Source organism: Sceloporus occidentalis, unplaced genomic scaffold (assembly GCF_023333645.1).
Source record: "Sceloporus occidentalis isolate IW3139 unplaced genomic scaffold, rSceOcc1.0.p SCAF_3, whole genome shotgun sequence".
Lineage (NCBI taxonomy): Eukaryota > Metazoa > Chordata > Lepidosauria > Squamata > Phrynosomatidae > Sceloporus > Sceloporus occidentalis.
In genome coordinates this window covers 44,313,935-44,338,405 of record NW_028316983.1, presented here as the reverse complement: position 1 = coordinate 44,338,405, position 24,471 = coordinate 44,313,935, and the positions used below count along the sequence as shown (strand labels likewise).

At 41.9% G+C, this 24,471-nt stretch overlaps 2 protein-coding genes across 10 annotated transcripts in view; one reads left to right on the top strand and one right to left on the bottom strand.

Moving 5' to 3' along the window:
• Positions 1 to 11,778, bottom strand: part of DRAM2 (DNA damage regulated autophagy modulator 2) — a 35,338-nt gene extending 23,560 nt beyond the window's left edge. For 6 of the 7 annotated variants that reach the window (XR_016280399.1, XR_016280401.1, XR_016280400.1 and 3 more), the window contains exons 1-5: positions 11,674 to 11,778; positions 7,314 to 7,471; positions 5,779 to 5,846; positions 4,681 to 4,820; positions 1,372 to 1,549 (exon numbers count right to left, since the gene is read on the bottom strand). Coding sequence is in view for 4 of the 7 variants with exons in the window: in XM_089514261.1 (XP_089370387.1) it covers positions 1,372 to 1,549; positions 4,681 to 4,820; positions 5,779 to 5,846; positions 7,314 to 7,444 (517 nt within the window). In the remaining 3 variants the exon portion in view is untranslated. The remainder of the gene's footprint in view (positions 1 to 1,371; positions 1,550 to 4,680; positions 4,821 to 5,778; positions 5,847 to 7,313; positions 7,472 to 11,673) is intronic. The other variant, XM_089514262.1, reaches the window with a different exon arrangement.
• A 543-nt stretch (positions 11,779 to 12,321) lies between these two features.
• The window catches only part of CEPT1 (choline/ethanolamine phosphotransferase 1), a 31,089-nt gene continuing 18,939 nt past the window's right edge, over positions 12,322 to 24,471 (top strand). The window contains exons 1-3 of one of the 3 annotated variants that reach the window (XM_089514256.1): positions 12,322 to 12,430; positions 16,471 to 16,882; positions 23,971 to 24,118. In XM_089514256.1, the coding sequence (XP_089370382.1) occupies positions 16,544 to 16,882; positions 23,971 to 24,118 (487 nt within the window). In that variant the 5' untranslated portion in view covers positions 12,322 to 12,430; positions 16,471 to 16,543. The other 2 variants (XM_089514254.1, XM_089514255.1) reach the window with 2 other exon arrangements.

Below are 24,471 nucleotides of genomic sequence, written 5' to 3'. Positions count from 1 at the left end.
CATCACTAAGCAAACATTTAAAGAACGTTCCTGGCAACTTTCATATCACCGCAAATGCAATTCTGTGCAGCACAATCGATTGAAGCTTCAGATCCAGCCCATTAAGAAACAAGCCCTTTCTTTACTATCTATCTTACCCTGCTCTCTTACGCAAAAGATTCATGGAGAACACAACTATGCTACATTCTTTCCTGTTTACCCTATTTGCTTTCTTTCAACATATATATGGGGTAAAAGGGAATCATGCCACCCTGCAGGTATTGTTGGTGTGCAAGTCCCATGGCAACACAGAAATGTAACTAAAACTAATTATAACTTCAGTGGAATTCCATCCAAATTCTGGTGGCCAATATATGTAATATGAAGAAAATGCATTATGTGTATGTAACATCAACTACTGAAACTCACATGTTTTGCAGCATTTTTCAGACTGCCTTAATATATCTTCTTAGTCATTTTTTGTACTTTTTAGCCATTATTTCTTTGTCTAGATCAGGGGTAGGCAACCTTTTTGAGCTGGGGGCCGGGTTGCTGTCCCTCAGACAACTGGGGGGCCGAAGCCCAGGGGGGTGGAGCTTCCACCCCCAGGGGTGAGGCCGTGTGCCGGGGTGGAGCCTCCATACTCTGGGGGCGGACCTTCCACCCCCGGGGGTGGACCTTCCACCACCCAGGGGCCAGGCCACCTCCTCTTTGCCGGCCCCTGACGGGGCCCCAGGCCCTGTCAGAGGCCGGGAAAGAGTCAGCGGGGACCGCCAGCGCTGGAGGCCTCCCCCTCTTTGCCGGCCCCTGACACCAGAGGCCCGCTGCCACCGTCGGAGGCCTCCTGGAGGACCCCAGCGAAGGCAACGGGCCTCTGGGAGGCTCGCTGCAGTTGCAGGAGCCCTCCTGGAGGGCCCCTGCGACGGCAACTGGCCTCCCAGGGGCCCGCTGCCGCCATCAGAGCCCTCCTGGAGGGCCCCTGCAACGGCAACTGGCCTCCCAGGGGCCCGCTGCCGCCTTCAGAGCCCTCCTGGAGGGCCCCAGAGACGGCAACTGGCCTCCCAGGGGCCCGCTGCAGTCGCAGGAGCCCTCCTGGAGGGCCCCTGCGACGGCAACTGGCCTCCCAGAGGCCCGCTGCCGCCGTTGGAGCCCTGGGCGCTGCCATTTTGGGCAAAAAATGGTGGTGCCCATAGCAGCGAAAAGCCGCAACCGTCAGCGGCAGTTTCGGCGGCAGGAGCAGCCAGGGGCCGGCTGAAAGGCCTCCGCGGGCTGCATCCGGCCCGCGGGCCGGACGTTGCCGACCCCTGGTCTAGATCATGCTTCAAGTTAAAAGTATACTTTTTTAGAATAGTTCACATTCACTGTTTCATTATGTTTGATCAAAAAGGATACTACTCCCTATGCTTAAGGCACACCACAGCAGAACTGTCAGTCTGATCCAAAAAATGCCCTTTCCATGAATTTCTGGTTGCATCTTATAGGAAAGAATGGTCTGAGTCAGGATGTATATGGCTCCTACTCCAAATGTCATACAAGCACCAATTACATGCATGGAAAACACAGAGCTTTTCTATAGGAAAAAGAACAGCATTCAGATACGTTCAGGTTATACAGGATAACAATAGTTGAAAATTTAAACATTAACAAAATTCAGAATTCAGGTGTGAGACTCCAAAGAATTTGTATTTACAAAAGGTATGATTTTACTGTGGACAAGTCCATCTGCAGAATGTGAAAAGGTTACTTTTTCGGCCACAACTCCCCAAATTCTCCAGCCAGTACAGCCACCAGCCATACTATCACAAAGTTTCAAGGACTTGTAGTAGGAACAGTATACTAGCACATATAGTGTAAGCTAGCACAGGAATCTGAAGATGCTTAATTATCACAATTTAATTGTATTCTGATAAAGAGTGAGTCAATGTGTTTGTGTCTTGTAAAGAACCTGTACTGTCTTATTCAAAGCAGTTTAATTTCCTGTTATTAATTTTCTCCCTAAGGCTACATGTCCTACATTCACTCACTTGGAGGAATTCTCATTGAACTCAGTGGCATTTCCTTCCAGAAAGTATGGACAGGACAGGGATCCATGATACTTACCAACCTAGTTGCTGTTGTTATTATTATTATTATACATCTTTTTTAGAAACCCACTACTGTTTGCCTGTTTGCCTTAGATGCAAGGTGGAAAAAACCTTCTTTAATGACAGGGCAAAATCAGACACCTATAATCATAGAATCATAGAGTTGGAAGAAACCACAAGGGCCATCCAGTCCAACCCCCTGCCATGCAGGAAATCCAAATCAAAGCATCCCCGACAGATGGCCATCCAGCCTCTGCTTAAAGACCTCCAAGGAAGGAGAGTCCACTACACTCCGAGGGAGTTTGTTCCACTGTCAAACAGCCCTTACTGTCAGGAAGTTCCTCCTAATGTTGAGGTGGAATCTCTTTTCATGCAGTTTGGATCCATTGTTCCTGGTCCTGTTCTCTGGAGCAGCAGAAAACAAGCATGTTCCTTCCTCAATGTGACACCCCTTCAAATATTTAAACAGGGCTATCATATCATCTCTTAATCTTCTTTTCTCCAGGCTACACATCCCCAGCTCCCTAAGTCGTTCCTCATAGGGCATGGTTTCCAGACCCTTCACAATTTTAGTCGCCCTCCTTTGGACACACTCCAGTTTCTCAATGTCCTTTTTAAATTGTGGTGCCCAGAACTGAACACAATATTCCAAGTGGGTCCTGACCAAAGCAGAATACAGTGGCACCATTACTTCTCTTGATCTAGACACTATACTTTTATTGATGCGGTCTAAAATTGCATTGACCTTTTTAGCTGCCACATCACACTGTTGACTCATGTTCAACTTGTGGTCTACTTGGACTCCAATATCCCTTTCACATGTAGTCTCATTCAGTCACAGATATAGGTTAACAAAACCTCTGATAATGAAGCTCATTTTTACAAAGTCTTTTTATACTCACCCAACTCCCTTTGCAAGGGATCTGAATTGCAAATCAAGACTTGTAGAGTGTTGTCAGGAATCCCCTAGCTAACATAAACGGGTTCTAATCTGCAAAACCTGATGAATTGCATCCCAGACTATTGAAGTAACTTGCTGGTGTACTCTCTGAACCATTTGCCATAATTTTTGAGAAATCTTGGACAGCAGGTGAGGTGCCAGAGGACTGGTGAAGGGTAAACACTATCTCTGTCAAAAAAAGTAAACTATAGACCAGCTAGGCAGACCTCAATACCAGGAAAAATATTACAATGAATTACACAGGAGTCCGTCTACAAGTATCTTGATGATGATGCAGTGATCAGTAGGGGCCAGTATGGGTTTGCCAAGAACTAATCTTATATCTTTTTTTTTTAAATGAGATCACTACCTTAGTAGATGGTGAGAATGTTGTGGATGTCACTTATCTGGGTTTCAGCAAAGCATCTGATAAGGTCCCTCATAATATTTTGATTGACAAATGGATTAAATATGGAACAGATGGGAACAGCATCTGATGAATCCATAACTGGTTCGAAAACTGCTCAAAAAGTCATCATCCATAGCTGCGCTTCATACTCAAACTTGTCTTGAGTTTTGAAGTATGGTTCTCTGGATTCTGTTCAAAGTCATTAAAGGTAGTTAAAGTTATTCCCCTTTGACAAGGTTGTCAAGTCGTGTCTGACTGTAGGGGGTGGTGCTCATCTGTGTTACTAAGCCAGCATTGTCAAAGATGATTCTGTGGTCAAGTGGCTAGCATGACTGCAGAAAACGCTGTTTACCTTCCCACCAAAATGGTACCTACTTATCTGCTTGCACTGGCATGCTTTCAAGCTACTAGGTTGGCAGAAGCTGGAACTAGTGATGGGAGCTCACCCCATCATGCAGTGCTTGAGCCTCAAACTGTCAACCTGCTGATCTTGCAATCAACAGAGTAAGTGTCTTAACTGCTGAGCCACTGTGTCAAGGCCAATACTCTTCAGCATTTTTATCAGTGATTTTTATCAGTGATTTAGATGACAAGGTGGAGGGAGTCTTTATCATGTTTGCAGATGACATAGTACTGAGAGGGGTGGCTAACACACTGGAAGATTGGAAGAACAGCGCTCAATAGGACTTACCATATATAGTCGTCTATACGTTGAAAAATTTATGCCCAAAAATTGACCCCAAAATCCCAAGTCGACTTAGTTATGGGTCAGTATGGTAATCTAGGTGAATGATTGATATTGCTGTTTGGTTTAAGAGTCCATCTCCCTCCCATGCGCCTCCCTGTCTGGGGAGTGAAGGCTGAAACAAAACGCTGAAGCAAAAAGCCTTAATTAAATTCCCTCTTGCCATGCGCACACATACACACAATGAAGGAGCCTCCAAGTTTTATTCTCGACTTATCCATGGGGCATGGCATAATTTTGGCCCCAAAACTTGCCTTGGACTTGTATATGAGGTAGACTTATAGTCGAGTATATATGGTAGATAAACTAGAAAACTGGGCAGAAATTAATATAATGAAATTCAATAGAGACAAATGCAAAATTTTACATTTGAGCCAAAAAAACCCACAAACCCAAATGCACAGGTATGAGATACATGGGTCAGCAATACTACATACTTCTCACATGCAATGTTCCTATAATATATGTTGTGCTTATGAATGGTACCCCTATATTTCCCTTGAATTAAAGATAAAACACAAACCTGGAAATTTGCAATGATGCAAAGCCCGAAACAGCTAACCATTCCTAACACAATGCCAACCTTATTTAACCTGAGGAGTTTGGGTTCTTCAGGAATCAAAGCACTGACTTGTTTGTATCGAACGTACATGGTAGCAATGCCTGTGAACAAACAATATAAATACAGTGAAAATGGACTATGAGACTACGCTACTCAACTGAAAAGATGGCAGAAGCCAGGGATTACTATTATGGTTACATAAAAACAGACATCAAATATGCAAAACTCAACAAAAGCAATGTAGAAATAAAGATTACTGTATCCAACTGATTACCAACTATGAAGATTCTTTGATCCAGCGGAGGTTTCCATCAGTGAAACAGGCAGTAAAGTGACTTCTGACAATTCCCATGCCCCCATCCTCGACGCTACTCCACATAGTTAAAAAATGATGCAGGAATCACCATGGCAGGCTGAGGGCAGGAAAGTGAAATCAGCTCTAACTGCTTCCCAATTTGTTCCTTTAATTGCCTGCTCTAACTGCTTACTATCTAGTTCCTTTACTTCTTTGTTCCTTGGAAGTCACTGCTGGATCAAAGATCATTCCTTCAGTGAAAGGACAATAACTGGATGGAATCTTGTGTATGCAGACCTGACAGCAATTCTATCAGAGCCATTCCAAAAAGAAGGAAAAGAAAGGGTTACAGAATGGTAGCAAGATATGAGAAGACAGAGCAGTGTGTTTCAGAAGACATGCTGCATACCCTCTAAGCTGCCTGCTGCCTCTTGTCACCAGTGCTGAAATAAGATTCAAATCCCACATACTGCCTAAGCATCAGACAACTTGGTTCTTCAATCAGCTGTGACACAGGCAGGTTTACCATGATATCTATGAAATATTTAACACTCAATGATCACACTACCACCTCTACTTCCCATTACTAAAATATACTCATGGTCGCATCATCTGTGTTCTAGCAGTGTGGCATCCCACATTACAAAGCCATCTCAATAGGTATCCTATTTCTATAGCTACAGAATTCTTCCCCTCTGGAGCATCATCAAAGCTCAAGTCTAAGCATTTTCCAAAAGCCAAGTATTCTTTCTATTTATACTTACCCAGTAGAGCAGCAATGTTTAACATTATCCCAAACAAACATCTTTCAGGAGGTGTTGTCCCTGCATCACTGAAAGAAATGAAACATATTATTATTATTCAGCTTTATTTATATAGCGCTGTAAATTTACACAGTGCTGTACATATATCTTTTTAATTAGGCTTACAGTCTAAAAAGACACAAACCAAAAGGAGAAGAGAATGGTGGTGGGGAAAGGGATCAGGTCCAACATTTCTTCTCTCCTTCTGAGGCCTGGACCAAGGCAGATGGACTGGAGGGAGGGCTCTACTTCTTATTCGAGGCCAGGCCCGATGGAGCTGGTCCTGCCTTTTCACTCCCTCCCAGGCTGGACGATGACAGATGGCATGGAGGGAGGGCTCTTTTTCTTCAGGCTAGGTCAGATGGAGTTGGTCCTGTCTTTTCATTCCCTCCATGCCAGATGGCTTGTCTTTCTCTCCCTCTGGGTGATGGTGGATCGAGGGAGGGCCTTCTTCTTTTCAGGCAAGGCCTGATGAAACTGGCTTGTCTTTCTCTCCCTCTGGATGATGGTGGATGGAAGGAGGGCTCTTCTTCTTTCAGGCAAGGCCTTAAATACTCCTCTTCTTGTGATACAAGTAAATATTCAGTATCCTACTTAATAACTGTTAACTGTGTGATCAAATTTCTCTCAACTTATATAAAAGCAAACTCTGGAAACATGTGACCGAAGTAGGCTTGCTACTGAGCTATTCAAAAGTTTGCATTTGTAAATAAAGGCAAAATCCTAAAAGGCAACTTGTTCCTGGGTATGGCCAGCCTCAGCCAGAAACAACACAGAAACAGGGCTTAACAGGCTCTCAAAATCAAGTTACTGGTATGTCGTAAATCAATATGCACACAGAAACAAAGACATCTGCTCCACTACATTACATACTCACAATTTCAATGTGAGAGAAACAGTTTGGGGAGTTCTAAAATGGAGTGGAAAGCTTACTCTTTCTTTCCTAGCTGTGGCACTACCCCCATTTTGTTGTTGCTATTAACTGCCCTCTAGTCAACTATGGCTCATGGCGACCCTTTGGATGAGACATCTCCGAGCCCCCTTGTCCTCAACCACTCTACTCAGGTCTTGCAGGTCCAGGCCCATGTCCTCTCTGATTGAATCTAATCATCTGGTATGTGGTCTTCTGATCTTTCTACTGCCTTCTACCTTTCGTAGCATCGTTGTCTTTTCTAATGATTCATTTTTCCTCGTGATATGGCCAAAGTATGACAGCCTCAATTTGGTCATCTTGGCTTTCAAACAGAGTTCAGGCATCATCTTTTCTAGGACTCATTTGTTTGTCTTCTTGGCTATCCGTGGTATTCTCAGTACTTTTCTCCAGCACCAAATCTCAAACGAATTGATTTTCTTCCTATCAACTTTCTTCACATATATTGTTTAAACAAAATTTAGTAAAGAGTTTGCCACAAAAGGGGATAGGAATTGGAAGGAGGCATTCCTAACAAATGACATTATGGTATGGGTGAAAATACAACAGTGGAAAACTTACTGACCTGATGTAGGGCACCAACGGGTCAACATGATGCAACAGAACTGCAGTAATGTAGGAAAACAGAAAGGAAGCAGATGACCAAATGACAAGGGCCGAAGGCAAAATACTCAGACCTTGTTGAAAGCACCACATCTCAAAACCATTCCCCTGATTCAAGTTCTGTGAAAAATAAGGTGGTAAAATGAGTAGTTTCTCCCCCAACTTGCCTTGAAAGAAACAATATTTTTCAAAAGCTTTTCAAAAGCTGCCCCTTTGGCCTGTGAGCATGCAAAGACAACCCTTTCCCGTAAATCAGGACTCTGTCCAAAAACAGTGAATTCAGTTTCACTTTTGTGACTGTGTTGCAATGCCAGATCAAATGAGAAAATGGAAAGTTACTGCAAAGCAGAAAAAGCACTTTGAACTTGTGTAAACCTCTCCTTGGAGACTAGAAATGGAGGGAGCGGCTGGGACCTAGTCAGCAACGTTGATGCTGCTGCTTTTCTGACTTCTCAGTTAGCACTATTTGTACAATGTACTGCAGAATTAAATGGCATGGCTAAACAATGTAGTCCAGCAATTTTTATTTATTTATTTAATGCATTTTGTCCCATGCTTCAGTAGAAAACATTTCCAGAGAAACTGAATTACAATCAGTGAAAACAAGATGGCCCCAGATGTGGCACAAAGAGAAAGGGGAGGAAACAGGAAAGAAACAAATTCATTATTAGGTAGAAATCGGGATGTGAGGAGCTAGGTAGAATGGTCCTATTTCTCATCTCTCTTTGCCATAACCTAATGAAATGGCTTCTACTTCGTGATGGCTAAGGAAGGAATCTGAAAGAACTGATCTTTCAGACATGGCCTGCCTTCACATTTCAGTTAAAGATTCTAAGGTTATACAATGATTAAGAAGTTGGATAGATTTCAAAAGACAAAAATAAAAAGGTCAATTTCATAGCAGCAGGTATCTGAAAGTATTTTAAATATTTCTATAAATCTTTTACCACGACTAAGGAATGGAAAGCATCTACACCAGTAAACAGCAAAGAGGATTTCCAATATTAAGATCAGTCTGATAATAACAAGAATCAGCTGAAGCAATTGCCATGTAAAGTTGGAGAATGAAAATGTATGATGCAAAGGTGACTTTTCTTAAATGTAATCTATGATAATAACACAATGTATATTAATAGCAAATTCATATTCTATTTGTTGTTGCTTTTTCATGTTCAGACAACACAACATAAACATTAAAAATTAAATAGTCAAAGAATAAACATAGAAGTAGATCCCTGTCACTAAAAATGGAAAGTTGGATGTAGTTTAATATATTCATAATACAAATTGAATGATGCAAATGGTATGTGATTTAATATGAATGGAATGAAGCAAACGGTATGTGAATTAAGGAGAAAATTTTTAAAAAGATGTAAAATTCTTGGAAATTTTAAAACCATGAGAACAAAACAGGTTTTTTCCCCGGAATTTTTTGCAGAACAAAAATGATTTTTTTCAGAAAAACTGTTAACCCTTTTTAACAGACTAAATGTTATTTGGAAACATAAAACTCATTTTAAAAATACAGTATATTCTGTATTTTTGTATTCTGTACCAAAAGATACAACCATGTTGGATCCCATCCTGGGAGAAAATCAGGATATACATGAAAAGAAATTTAGCTTACTGTATATACTTATGCATAAATCTAGAAATTTTAGTCAAAAAATAGACCCCACAAAACCTGGGTTGGCTTATCAATGTAAGTACTGTACTTCAACTCTTGTGTTTAAAAAGGAACCACAAGAAAGCCAACTGTAATCTGTCCTGGAAGCACTGAGTGCCCCGACTCTAGCCTTTTAGGGTGAGCACAGTGTTATGCTTTCTGGGATTTTGTAAGTTCTTTGGCAATGAGTTCTTTTACTCCATCCTTTACACTCTTACATGCCCCTAAGTTTTACCCCCAATTTATCCATGGGTCGTTTCAAAATCCATAATTTTGGCCCCAAAACCTACCCTCGATTTACACATGAGGTCGACTTATAGTCCAACCTTTGGTAATAGCTTCTTTAAGGTACTTTTAAAAATATATATATATTATTTTTTACTGCAAATGGAGCTATAAAGTCCTGAACTGGAAGGAGCAACTAAACTGTAAAGAACCCCTTTGGCGTAGCCAGTTTGAGGGGCAGGTAAAACCACTCCAATAAAAACAGAGGAAGACCTAAATAAAATAGAGAAAATTATTTTGTTTCCACTTGTTCTCTGTAGTGTAAAGTAGTGGTTCTCAAATGGTGGGGCACGACTCAAAGGGGGGCACAAGAGTTGCTCTAGTCTAGGGGGGTCACAAGAAATCTAGGCTCTAATGAACTGACATGCAATCCAAGGAGGCAACACACCTCCCGAGAGGGGAGCGGCTATACTATAAAATATGAGCCACATATCCTCAGCCCCAGAAAACCCTGTGATAGGTTTATCTTAGGGTCACCATAAATCAGAAACAAACTGAAGGCACAAAAGAGCAAATAAAATATTCAAGGCTGAAGCTTGCAGCAATCTGGCACAGACTGTAACACAGGAGGAGACAGGAAAGAGAAAAAAGGTACTAAGAGTAGGCAGCCCCAAAGGCTGTTTCAGTGGCCCAGATCCCCAACAGCCACTTTTCTATGTAAAGAAAAGGTGAAACTTCTAGCGTCTTATTTCTCTTTTGCACAGTCCAATTTTCTGGTATTTTTGGCAGTTTGTGTAGCACCCCGAGGATCACAGGGGCTAAACATTAGCCCCCAGACATGCCAAAATTGCCCAGCCTAATTTAACCTTTACTCATTGTTGATATTCCCCCAATGCCAATGTGAACGGTAGCACAACATTGTCAGGATCCCTAAATACCAGCACTTCACTTAAGGAGTGGGGATACACTTGAACATCCTGTTACAAGACTCGCTTGTTTTATGCCTACAGCAACCACCTTACTGAAGCTAAGCAAACCAGGGTCTTGTCATTATCTGTATGGGCAACCATCTGGGGATCCCAATGGTGTCATCTTTTATTCCCTGATAGAAGAGAGCTGTGATATGAGTGCGACATACAGTGCACCCACACCATACGCGGCTTTAACTTTATGCAGAAGGTTAAGCCATGCCACACACAGGATTGCTCCCCATTAAATCTCTGGTCTTGATTTCTGCAATGCGCTCTACATGGGGCTACCCTTGTACCAAGTTCAGAAGCTTCAATTAGTTCAAAACATGGCAGCCAGGTTGGTCACAAGCTCCTTAAGGAGCGTCCATATTACACCAGTTTTAAAAGATCTTCACTGGTGACCGATATCTGGGAAGAATGTGTTAGAAGCACAGACAACTAGATTAGTTTCTTCTTCCCAGAGAACCTTCAACACAGAGGCTCCAAAAGAGTGGAACACAAGGGCTCCATCTCATTACCTCCTTGGATGCTTTTAAGAAGGCAGTTAAGAAGGATCTCTTCCGGTGAGCTTACCCCCCCCCCCCCGACCCTGTATAAGAAACATTATCCTCTTCTTGATTATGACCTAGATCTCTATATTTCTATTCCACCATTGATTGCTTTTTGGTAGAATCTGTTTTAATGGATTATTACCGTATTATTATGTTTTGTTTGCATTTTAGCAGAAGGAGGGAGGGCCAGGGGATGGCAGGGGTCATGTTACTACTGTTTTAAAATGTTATGTTGGATGGTTGTTACCCGCCTGGATCCTGGAAAGGGAAAGGCGGGGTATAAAGAAATACTTCATTATTATTATTTATTATTGTTACAATTTTTATTGTATTTTATTACTGTTTTGTATATTTATTACGTTGTAATCCTGCTACGGATCCTCTGTGTATGGAGAGGGCCCACTGTAGGTAGGTAGGAGGTATATAATTTGTATCCTTTGTAACATACAACTAAAGCATAGCGAATGGCCTTATTTACATACTAATCATTTCCTAGTCACTAGTTATGTCTGTGAGAATGAAAACCTTCCACCTCCATAATGGCTGAGGACCAAGTTGCTTCCCTTTGACTCTCAACTTGGTCGTTTCCCTTTTACCTTGCCTAGTATTCACCTCACACTCCTACTCACAGCCATCTTTACTATTTCAAGGGGTTTTTGGTGGATCCGCTCCTGACAAAGTTACTATAAAGTCACTCAAAGTTAAACGAAAGTATAACAATGAAAGGGAAGCCTTAAGGAGAAGAAGGAGAGGAGAAGGAAGGGGCAAATGGAAGCCCTTCCCCTCCTCTTCTCCTCCTCCCTCGGAGCAGCGCCCGACGTGACCCTCCTCCTCTCCTCTCAGGCGAAGTACACACAGCGGGTATCTGGCCCCATCTGCCAGGAAAGGCTAAAGGGCGCTGCTATTTACCGACTCCTCGCTCTTTTCCCAGCGGCCGCCTCATTTCTCCTCAGACAGGGAGCGATGCGCGCGGCACGCTCCCTTCTGCCCATGCGCGAACCAGCCTTGCTGCGGTCCCCAAACCGTGGCCCTTTAAGAGATTTGGGACTTCATCTCCCAGAATCCCAGGCCGTTGCCCAACATGGCTGAGGCTTCTGGGAGCTGAAGTCCAAAATTTCTCTTAAAGGGCACAGTTTGGGGACCGTGACTCCCTCACGCGGAGGAGACTCCTCCTCCTCCCTTCGATCAATCGATCAATCGATCAATCGATCAATCGATCAATCAATCAATCAATCAATCAATCTATCTATCTATCTATCTATCTCTCCCTCAAAACTGTGCCCTTGGAGAGAGATTTTGGACTTCATCTCCCAGAAGCCTCAGCCATGTTGACCAAGTGTCAGGGATTGTGGGAGATGAAGTCTATAAAAAAATCTCAAAGTGGAGTGAAGGGAGGTTCCCTTTTGCGCATGCGCGTCCCACATAGAAGAAACGCCTCCTCCTCCTCCTCCTCCTCAGTTGTCACCAAATACAAGCGCGCGAGGAAGGGAAGGGACCTAGCGCATGCGCGAACAAGCGGCCCCTCCCACAACAGGGGAGACTCCTCCTCCTCCGTCGTTAGTTCTGCTTCTTCTCAGCTCGCGCGCTCCCTCAGCAGCACTGCCTCGATTTACGGCAGCTGAAAAAGGGACGTAAAAGCGCCGCTCGGGCGAAGAGGCTGGCCGAGGTAAAAAAAAAATGCCGGGTGTTTTCACTCCTCTCGAGGGTGATGGGCTTTCCCAGAATTCCACAGCCTTGAGCCAGAGAAAGAGTTACAAGCGGGATATTTCTCCGGCGTGGATGCAGCCTGTCTCCGCACCGTAGAAACAACCCGTTTTGGCGCGGCTGAAATGGCCCTGGCTCAGGGCTATGGCATTCTGGGAATGGTAGTTGGCTGTTGAAGGAAAGGGCCTCCCTTTCCCTCTCTTGTTGTTGTTGTTTGTTGTGTGGCTTCGAGTCGTCTCTGACCCATGGCAAATTTCTTCGGGGGGGAGTTGCCATTGCCTCCCTCTGAGGCTGAGAGAGTGTGACTTGCCCAAAGCCCCTCAGTGGGTTTCCGTGACCAGAGAGGTCCTCCTTTTCCAGGACGTGTCCTACATTTCCAGCCTTCTGTCCAGGCAAAATGTCCTCCATTGTGGGCATGTCTAAGAGGCACGAATGAGTGAGTGTTTTTAAGAAAAGCTTTTGTTTTGTCACGTCCGACATTTCTTGCAATGGCACCAGAGTACTCCAAGGCACTGCATGTTGTAGTACGCACCTTGTCGCCCTTTGCGTCTGGGGCATTGCTCCCTCTGGGGGCAGGCAAAGGTCCCAAGGAGGGCGACCGAAATGGAGAAGGGTCTGGAAACCATGAAGCCCTATGAGGAAATACTTAAGGAGCTGGGGATGTTTAGCCTGGAGAAGAGAAGGTTAAGAGGTGATATGACAGCCTTGTTTAAATACCTGAAGGGATGTCATACTGAGGAGGGAGCAAGCTTGTTTTCTGCTGCTCCAGAGACTAGGACCCATTGGAGCAATGGATGCAAGCTTCAGGAAAAGAGATTCCACCTCAACATTAGCAGGAACTTCCTGACAGCGAGGGCTGCTTGATAGTGGAACACACTCCTTCCTCGGAGTGTAGTGGAGTCTCCCTCCTTGGAGGTCTTTAAGCAGAGGCTGGATGGACATCTGTGGGGGGGATTGAGAGTTCCTGCATGGCAGAAAGGGGCAGGACTGGATGCCCTTGGGGTCTCTTCCAACTCAGCGATTCTGTGATTGTTTCCTTCTCTCTCTTCCCCTCCTTGTTGTTATTGTGTGCCTTCAAGTCGTTTTCGACTTATGGCAACCATATCTTGGGGTTTTCTGTCACTTTTCTTCTGAGAGGGGTTTGCCCTTGCCATTGTCGGAGGCTGAGAGAGTGTGACTCACACAAGGTTACCCAGCAGGATCGGAACCCTGCTCTCCTGAGTCACTGTCCCAACATTAAAACCACTCCACTGTGCTCTCTCTCTCTATTTATCTTCCCCTTCTACCTGAATCTCTTTTTTTCTGGCTACATCTGCACTACAGAAATAATCCGTTTTGAGACCACTTTAACTGCCCTGGCTCGGTGCTAGGGAATCCTTGGGAATTGTAGTTTGTTGTGGCACCAGAGCTCTCTGACAGAGAAGGCCAAATGTTTCCCAGAACTACAGTCCCATAGCATGGAGCTGTGGCAGTTTAAGTGCTGACAAACTGGGTTATTTCTGCAGTGCAGAAGCAGTAGCAGTCTTGGTCCTTCTTCTTTTTCTGGACCCATCGCCGCCTGGGTGGGTTCCTGTCAGGTGTGACAGGCCGAAGTAAAAGCACCTTTGTCCAGCCTGCATGCAGTTTCAGCTACAGAACTACCTGCCTCAAATAAAGTCAGGGGTCACCAGATGTCCTGCTTTTCAACCTTCTGTCTAGGAGGAATTCCAAAATGTCCTCCATTTTGAACAGGACTAAGGTCCCAAACACACTGCAGAAACAATCCAGTTTGGGGCCACTTTAACTGCCCTAACTCAATGCTAGGGAATCCTGGGGATTGTAGTTTTGTGAGTCATTTAGCCTTCTCTGTCAGAGAGCTCTGGTGCCACAATAAACTACAATTCCCAGGATTCCCTAGCACTGAGTCAGGGCAGTTAAAGCCATCTCAAACTGGATTATTTCTGCAGTATGGATGCAACCTTAGATTCTACCTCAATTCAGCCTGACATCTTGTACCTTTTTGTTATCACTGGTTTGTGGCTCCCTCTCTGTTTCCCTCTTTTTCTTTACCATCTCATGTCAAGAACAAGTTGAGGACATCCCTTTATTAATGGATTATTTTGCATATCCTTACTCAGTAGTGGGAGTGTTGTGCAAATGGCAGCAGCTGACTTGGAGCCATGTCTTTCAGTTGATTGCTGCCAAACTCTCTTGATTTCCAAAGTGCTTCAGATTTACTCATTTAACTGCAGTAAATTAATTAGCCTGGTAAATCTGGGTTCATTTTCCCCCTGCTGCAGAACAGCAACATTTTTAAACTGGGGAATTCAAGACAAATGTTTGGGATATGTTTCAAAATCTTAATAATTGCAATCTTTACATTATCCAGGAGGTTTAAATAAAAATCCTTCTGGTTATCTGTTTATCTTCTTTTCTGGTGAATCCCAAATGTTTTGTTTAGTTTTCCTGAATTGTAAGTGTGCCTGAAAAATACAAAGACAATACCAAACTAATAGCAAGTCTTTGCTCAGCTATTTTTTTCTTCAGAACCAACAAGAGGAACAAGAATATCTGGTGTAGACTTTGTGACAGATTCTTATTTGGAGCACTCTCCTTTATTGAGCAGGAAGCATCATTCTGTTTGTTGCAAGAGAAGTAGTCCAACTAGATGCAGCTGGGTTATATTAACTTGGGCTTTTGTTTCAGTTGCTGGTAAGGATTAAAACATTACGAAAATAGGTTGGATATGGACTTGCCCAACGAAAGCATATTTCTGTTCATGGATTTACTTCTGTTCAGTTCTAATTATAAAAGTCTTTCTTGGGCACCATTTCACTTTGTGCTTCTGAGGAAGCAGACCAAGTCTATGAAAGCTTATGCAACATCTTCTACATATAGTAGTTAGTCTCAAAGTTGCTACAATATCCCTTTGCACATTGATATTACAAAGGAACATGGCTATGGTCCAAAACACACTGCAGAAATAATCCAGTTTGAGACCATTTTAATTACCCTGGCTCAATGCTACGGAATTGTGGGAGCTGTAGATTTGTAAGACATTTAGCCTTTGTCAGAGAGGTCTGATGCCACAATAAACTACGATTCCCAGGATTCTCTAAGCACTGAGCCAAGGCAGTTAAAGTGGCCTCAAACTAGATTATTTCTGCAGTGTCTTTTAGACCCAAGTCTCTGAATTCTGTTCAAAGAATTCCTAATGGAAGGTGAATACCATCAGTAATGCATTTCCTGCAGTCTCCAGCCCTGTCTCACATTCTGTCCTAGAGAATCCCCCAACACTTTGGGACACTGTTGGGAGGGGCAATGGAATATGTAATAGGAAGCTGAACCTTCTTGTTTTAATAGAAAAATCTATTAATAGACAGAGTTTTGCCCACAGGCAATCTGGTTCCATGCCAATGTATAATGGAAAAATTGCTTGTGCTATAGATTCATTTCCATTTGAATGGTATAACACTCATGAATGGATACAGAAATTCACTTAAAATCTAACAAAACCCCATTTTGACCATGTCAAGGATGATGCAGTTCTAAAATGATCAAAAACATGTACATTGATTTTCTCCATCACATAAAAAATTACTTTAAAACCATCAGGTGGTTAAGTTCTCTTTTAGGAGTTGATTTTTTAAAACTGTCTAGTAGCAACTACAATATTTGGCATGCATTCTTTATATACACACCATGTCCTTTATTCACTATTTGTTTGTTTTTATTTAAATCCATAGTAATTTATCCTTGCAGTGGATTGAGAACTCTAATGCATTCCAATGGCATTAGAAATTTGCTAGTTTTCATTCATTTCTGGAAAAAGAATTGCTATGACACCAGTTGCAGTTCAAGTTTACCTGCTTAATAACTGGGCAATGTAAATAATCTGTCCCTTAAATCTCTAGACACTAATTTATGTATAAGTAATTTAAGCCTGCATATGTCACATATCTGACTATTACAATTTAACATTAGAATGCTGTTTATGTTAATCTAAAACACTTTATATTTCAGATAGACCAGGATTTTATGATATTTTACAGCAATTAACATCTGTCAGATACGAACTTCCAACACTCAAAAATCCATGAGTGGGAATCGATCCTTGAAGAAACGATGTGGGGAGTTGCAACTAGAATCCCCAGTACGTTATGGTCATGTCTCTTCTGCAGGATGTTCATTAAGCAAGTTAATTCAGTTGCCTACACCACCCTTGTCAAAGCACCAGCTAAAACGATTAGAAGAACACAAGTATCAAAGTGCTGGACGATCCCTACTTGAGCCACTGATGCAAGGTTATTGGGAATGGTTAGTCAGAAGAGTACCAGCTTGGATCGCTCCTAATCTGATTACAATAGTTGGACTGATAATAAACATCTGTACAACCGTAATATTAGTGTGTTACTGTCCAACAGCTACAGAGCAGGTAAGATAAAAAAAATTTACACTTGATTTGTGGAAGGGAGTCCCCTCCCAATAAATGCTTCAGTATTACAATTTATTTGCTTTGGGCTGATCTGCAAACTGACACATACGGAGTTATTTTGTGGCATCCTAATTACTAGAAATTTTAGAAATGTGTTTGCAATAGATAACATCTTAGAATATGAAAAAGGTGTTCCCCCCAGGGCAGATGTAAGCTTGGTTTTGTCATGTGCTGAAATAAGAAAATGTAACATCTATGGAAAACATATAGAAGGGAATTAAGTGAGACTATTTTCTACATCAAATAGAAGGCAAATATTTGGAGGGGTTATCATAGGCTCTGCAGCTGGAATACCTTTACAAGAGACTGAATAAGTTTTCAATATTACATGTTTCACCTCTTCTTATATATGACACTGTAAGATTTGTACATAATAAGCCCTAAAGGCACCAGATCCTGTCTGATCTTGGAAACTAAGAAGGGCCAACCCTGGTTAGTACTTGGATGGGAGACCACCAACAAATGCAAGGTGCTGTAGGACATATGTCAGAACTGGCCAAACCACCTCTGAGTATTCCTTGCCTAAGAAAACCCTATGACATTTATGGGGTTGTCATTAGTTGACAGGTGACTTAAAGGCTCATACACTTGATAGACTTCTAGTAAAAACTGTTCATGTTGAGATACCTGTTCTACAGCTTTTGACTCATGTGGCTCCGTGGCTCTTAAACTGTTTTCTTTATTGCAAACTTAACATTTGTAAAAGGGATCACTACTGATTTCTAAGTTATTGTATTTAGCCAAGCTAGTATGTCAAAAATAGAAAAGAGTTAGAGGGATGCAATGAGGGTGCTTCCAGACAAGGTTGCTATTGTTTAATCCCCTGCATTGTTCATGGAATTTTATTGACGATCCAGATGATGTTATCTTCGGTTTGTATCCCTTCTGAATTTTCCCACTCCTTCTCCAATATTTATTTTTATCGGGAAGAAAAATCTGTTAAGGAGGAAAAGGTGAGATAAGAGTCTAACAGACAGGCAACATGGAGCAGCCAGAGGCTGCTCCAGCCCCAATCACCCCCTGACTGCCATGGGACCATGGCAACCAAATGCTGTGGTCCACAACAGACCACCAGCAAGGAGCGGTTTTCCCTGCTCCTTGTTTTTTCCTTCTCCTTCTGTAGCTGGCTCTGGGCAGCATTACCTTGGTGCGGCTTCCAGCTGATCCGGGGGCGTGCGTCATCTGCACACCATGCCCTGGATTGGTCCAAAGGCGACACATTTTACCCGTCTGTTTCGGGCCATAGTTGCATGTTACCTTCTGATTTGTAGCTGAGCTCTCCATCTGGAAGTACTCTAAGTGTGTCTTGTTCCTCCCTTCTGGAGAGAGTGTACTCTAGATCTCCCTGGCAGATACCTGACCAAGGTTGCATTTGCACTGCAGAAATTATCCAGTTTGACACTTCTTTAACTGCCATGGTTAATGCTGTGGAGTTTTAGGAATTGCAGTTTATTTTGGCAGCAGAGCTCTCTGATAGGGAAGGCTAAATGTCTCACAAAATTACAGTTCCCATAATTCCATAGCATTGAGCCGTGGCAGTTAAAGTGATGTAACTTTAAAATGGACTCTTTCTGCAGTGCAATTGTAGCACAAAATGGGGGTTCTTACTGAAATTACTGATAGGACGTTGTTTTCAATATTTGTCCTATTGACACTTACCTGTAGTTTATCTCATCAGTGATAAATAATTGTTCCTATTTCTCTATTCCCTGTGATTTTTTTTTTTAAAGCTAAACATACTTTTTTTCTCATCTAGCCTCTCACAAAGCTGGGTTGTTGTAAACTTATTCACAGCCTTCATTAATTTAGGTGTTTAGAAATCAATGATCAGTTTGCTATAAATGAATAGCATCTTATGTGCTAGCAATATTGTTACTTGTTGATTGTTGAAGAGGGTGCTCCCATTAATAAAAGTAAACATTTCATTGACTTTATTGCTGTCTGGTTAAATTGCTGAATCATGCTTATGTTTTAATTTTGTTGATTTATTTATCAGTAAATTCTTGGCAATATTGCTCCTTTGCCAATCATTCCCTGTCTCTTGCTTTTTAAAACTCTTTTCTCTATCTTACCTTCACTTTATTACTTTGAATGCAGTGCCTCTGCTTTTTAAGTTTTTAATTTGTTTTATAACAAATGCTGATGAGCGATCTTAATCTTGTGTTTTATATAGCTGATGAATTTTCTGTCCATTCCTTCAGCCACATAATTAAAAAGCATAATGGTAAAAAAGAAGTATCAAATGAAAGTCGACTGAAGCCAGTAATGCTATATACTTCCATTAGTTTCTATGTGAAGTTCAACTTAAAGTTGTAGTAGATCAAAATACTGACATTTTACAAGAACCTCTTCTACACAGTTGCTTATTACAGTAGTTAAACTCTGCTAGTCTTTAGCAATGGCTGCATTCTTCTTGCAACTATAAATATAGGATGTGTGTGTGTGTGTGTGTGTCTCAAAACACAACTGAGAAGCCCACAGCTTATTTTTGTTCTATATCTTTAAGATACATTTTGGAAATCCATTAGGGCTGTAGTTGCTCAGGGAAGCACCAGATTTATTTATTTATCACAAACCTCTTCCATCCATCATCTGTTACCATTTTATGTCTTAATATGTAGAAGGCTGCTTTACTATAAACTATTCTAGATATTTCCAAGTAGTACAGTGTGTAATACAGTACTTAGAAAACATCCATATGAGCTGTAACCATGAGAAGTGCTAGTTGACATATATTGGGTTACCAATAAAATGCTGCCTCAGCTATTTGAATAACTATTTGTATACACTCAGATGTTCTTCACAGAGTTGTCTGTATATATGTGTAAGAGAGGAAGAGGACTGACTTCAAGTCGATAATGAGGTGTAAAGTTTTTAATGATATATAGAGCAGGAAGAGGTAAAATGGGTAAAGGCCATGAAGTTATAATGGAAGGTGACATTTTAGTAAGAATTGTCATTGAGGAAATGTATGTAATGGTTAGCATTTATGCAAAACTGAATGTATTTTGTTTTTACTGGACAATATCCAAAGTGAAAGTTCTTTAACCCTTCATCTTAGACTTTTTAAAGCTGCAAAACATAGTGAGTTTTACCATATATGTGTAAGTATGTGCCTTCAGTCACCTGGCGACTTATGGTGACCCCATGAATTTTCATAGGATTCATCCAAGTACTAACCAGAGCTGACACTATACTTACTTAAATCTGGTACATGCATAAGAACGTTAGAAAAGGTAAGAAAAGATAGAGTTATATTTAAGCTTACTGTTAGCATCCTAAAGCATTGTTGTTCATAAAGGCAACCATGGGGGGATACAAACCGCCATATAGTATGTCTTCTATACGTACTAGGGTTAGGAAGGGGCGGTGCTTCCGCACCCCCCTAACCCTAGTACGTATAGAATACGTACAACATGGCGGCGCCCCTTCCACATGGGGGCCGCCATGTTTACGTACTGGACGCATAGCGTCCAGACATGTCGCGGCGCCTATGACGTCGCGAATGCGCCAGCGGCGCCTCGCGACGTCATAAAGGCGCCGCAAAAAGAAGCTCCGAAATGGAGCTTCTTTTTTGCTCCGCGCGGGAGCCACGCGGTTTGGCTGCTGCGGCTCCCTCGCGGAGCAAATGGTGCCGGCGGGAGACCGCCGCAAAGCGGCGGTCTGTATCCCGCCAAAGGTAATCTAGATCAGACTTAGGCTTAAATACCGTAAAGGCACCAGAGACTATCTAATATTGAAAGCTAAAAAGAGTCAGCCCTGGCTAGTACTTGGATGGGAGTCCACCAAAATTCTGGGTGCTATAGACTATATTTAAGAAGAAGAAACTGCCAAAGATAACTGTGAGTACCTTGCCTAAGAAACCTCTGTGAAATTCATGGGGTCGCCACAAGTCAACAGGCAACATACACATATATCAGACGTAGAGTCTGCATGGTGTGGTGGTTTGAGTGTTGGACCAAGACTCCAGAAGACCAGCATTCACATCCCCACTTGGCCATGGAAACCCATTAGGTGTCCTTGGCAAGTCTCAGCCTTAGAAGAAGGCAGCTGACGTTATGGTTGTTGCATTACCTTATGCAGGTTGAGTACCCCTTTTCTGAATAATAATAATGATGATGATGATGATGATTTATTTATAGCCCGCCCAATCATGAAGAATCCGGGCGAGTTACAACAATAAAATACATCAATTACAATAGAGTTAAAAATCAAACCCTAGACCTACTGCCCCCCCCATACCCAGTACAAAAACAGAAATTAAACAATAATAGTATAAAAAACATTAAAAGCATTTTTTAAAAAAGGCAGAAACATAAGCAGGGAAGAATAGACAGATGAGGGGACAAATATCTCTATATCTGGGGAGGGTAACTAAGTTGGAAAGGCCTGCCGGAAGAGATCCATCTTGAGTGCTTTCTTAAAAGCTGTCAGAGTGGAAAAGTGACAGATCTCCTCTGGCAGGTTGTTCCATAGTTTAGAATCATAGAATCATAGAGTTGGAAGAGACTGCAAAGGCCATCCAGTCCAACTCCCTGCCATGCAGGAAATTAGGAGCAGTAGTAGAGAAGGCCCTCTGGGAAACTGATGTTAGCCTAGATTTTTTTGGCTGTAGTAGATTTCTTCCAGAGGACCTTAGTGTGTGGGGCAGACAGTAGGGAAGAAGGCGTTCCCTCAAGTACTCCGGGCTCAAGCCATGTAGGGCTTTAAAGGTAATCACCAACACCTTGTACTTTGCCCGGAAACTAATAGGCAGCCAGTGCAGGGACTTCAAGACCAGTGTTATATGGTCATTCCTAGAAGTTCCTGTGATCAATCTGGCTGCCATATTTTGTACCAACTGAAGTTTCCGAACTTGGCACAAGGGTAGCCCCAAGTAGAGCGCATTACAGAAGTCCAGTCGAGAGGTTACCAGTGCATGGGACCAGAAGTGATTCACATTTTGGATTTTTTCAGATTTTTGAATATCTGTATTTGCATATACATAATATATAGTACAAAACACAAATAGTCTACTGTGTTTCCAAGGCTGGAGAGAGACAGAATGTGTGAAATGGTGGAAATCCAAGCATAGTGCTCTGTGTAAATCCATGTTTCCCCCCTCCCCCCATTTCACAGATCCTGACATATCTCCCCAGCCTCACAACTTGTTTGTTTGCTACTTGTGTTGTGTATGAGATGCGATGCTGGAGAGAGACTGATGATCTGTGAGATGAATGAGCCGGACCACCACAGCCATCACTTTGAAGATGGAAGCAGGCGACTGGTGGTTTCAGGCTTTGGAGATTTTCAGATTTTGGATTTCCAGGCTAGGGATAGTCAACCAGTATTCTTACAAATACTGCAGAATAATTGTATATAAATCTGTGATTACATGCCAGATATAGAAGTGAATAATTCAGTACCCAAATATCAAAATAAAATTTCACCAGCATTATTTATTTTAATTGCATAATATTTTTCTTGCATTTTATAGTCCATACCTCTTACGTTTTACGATGTCTTGAAATGTTTTTTACGTGATACAGGAAGAGTAGCCATCTCTGTTTCGGTTTTAAATTAAACAAGCAGAACCAATTTCTGTTAAATGTCAGACTGGCTTTCTCCTACACTTGAGATTTATTGAAGGTTTCTATCTTTTACTTTAATCACATTATATATTTTCTATTTCAAAGATAGATAGGACTTCAGTTGTTGCAAAGGATGTTCTGTTCTGCAATAATAATATTAAGGAATCGAACATTCCCACTTGACCTTGGAGACTTTCAACATTATATTTCATTCTTGGTAGTGTTACAAATAACTGAGTTTCTTTGAGATTTGATAAAATTCCAGTCTTGAAAAGAAAAATAGATACTCCTCCCCCCCTTTTTTTTCTTTCTTTTTTGTGTGTTTTATTTGACCACATATGCTAGGTAAATATGACTTCCACTTCTCCTACAGATGAGTATAGCATAGAGGAATTCCACCACCTCTTAACTTCTTAGGTGCTTCTGTTGCTGGTGAAGAGGAAAAGTAATGGAATGCTAGTGGAATGGAGAAGCAGTTGTGTGGACAAGTGGTTTATTGGGAAATATATACGGTCACCCCTTGGAACCCACGGGGGATCTGTCCCGGACCTACAGCAAGTTCCAAACCTTGCACATATTCAGTTCCATGGGCTTGAGTGAGGTGCGTGTATGTGGGGTGTGTGCTGTGGGTGTGTGCCCCATTAAGATTAATGGTGGTCGCCCCTCCGCGGATTTTCAAGTCCATGGATTTCAAGTCCACAGACTTGGAGGGGCAACTGTAATGATGACATTTAAAAAAAAATCTTAGGAATTTGGGGGGGGGGGAGCCCAATCTCAGTGCACATAAAGACACTTCCCTTCTTGACTATATCCTTTGCAAAGCTAACTGCTCTATTTTTAGGCAGAAAACACTGAATTTCACAAGAAGCGCCTGTACTCTTACATCTGGAAGAACATTAGGTACTCTAAAGGTAAAAACTGCCAATAGTAGTCCAAAGGAAAGATTTTAGTGTTGAAGGTAAAAACCTCAAAGAGTTAAGCCACAGTCTATTTCATGTTTTTACCTCCAACAAAAGTAACACTCTTTCATTTAGACTACATTTGACAATGTAACACCTAAACTTTTTTTCCATATGTAGCAGTACAGGGACTTCTTGCAATTCAGTGTTCTCTGTGAAAGAAAGGAGCAGTTAGCTTCACACAGGATAGGGACAACCTGGATCTCAAGGAATGTTACCTTTCTTCTACTAATGGAGTTGAAATTTTATTATCTGTCTTTTATTGCCCTTTGTCTCCAATCTCCACATGGCTAAGAAAGAGAGTAGCCTTTGCCTGCACTGAGATCCCTCCAGAATAACTGAACTACATTAGAAACACAAATAACTTGATTCATCTAGACAGTAATAAAAGTGGTGGTTACAAATGGGAAGAGATTTGTAACTCATGAGAACATGTCTTATTTAAGTCTCCATAATCTTTATCTATATTTCACTCTTTCTCACTTAACGTTTGTTTTAGGCACCCACATGGGCATATATTGCATGTGCTTGTGGCCTTTTCATATACCAGTCTTTGGATGCTATAGATGGGAAGCAAGCAAGAAGAACTAATAGTAGCAGCCCTTTGGGAGAACTATTTGACCATGGCTGTGATTCACTGTCCACAGGTATGTGTTATATTACTGAAAGATTTTGAAGTCTTTTGTAGGTCGGATGAGACTGATAATGCTATACTGAAATACAAAGAAAAATTTAAAATATTATTAACAGCCTTCCTGCTAAGTCTTTATAAAGTCATTGAGTCATTATAAAGAAGTCCAGTTGTAATTGTACTGTGTTTAAAGCTGTTTATAGTATTGTAAAATCGAAGGCTTTAATGGCCGGCATCCATAGTTTTTTGTGGGTTTTTCGGGCTATGTGGCCATGTTCCAGAAAAGTTTCTTCCTGATGTTTCGCCAGCATCTGTGGCTGGCATCTTAGAAGATGCCAGCCACAGATGCTGGTGAAATGTCAGGAAGAA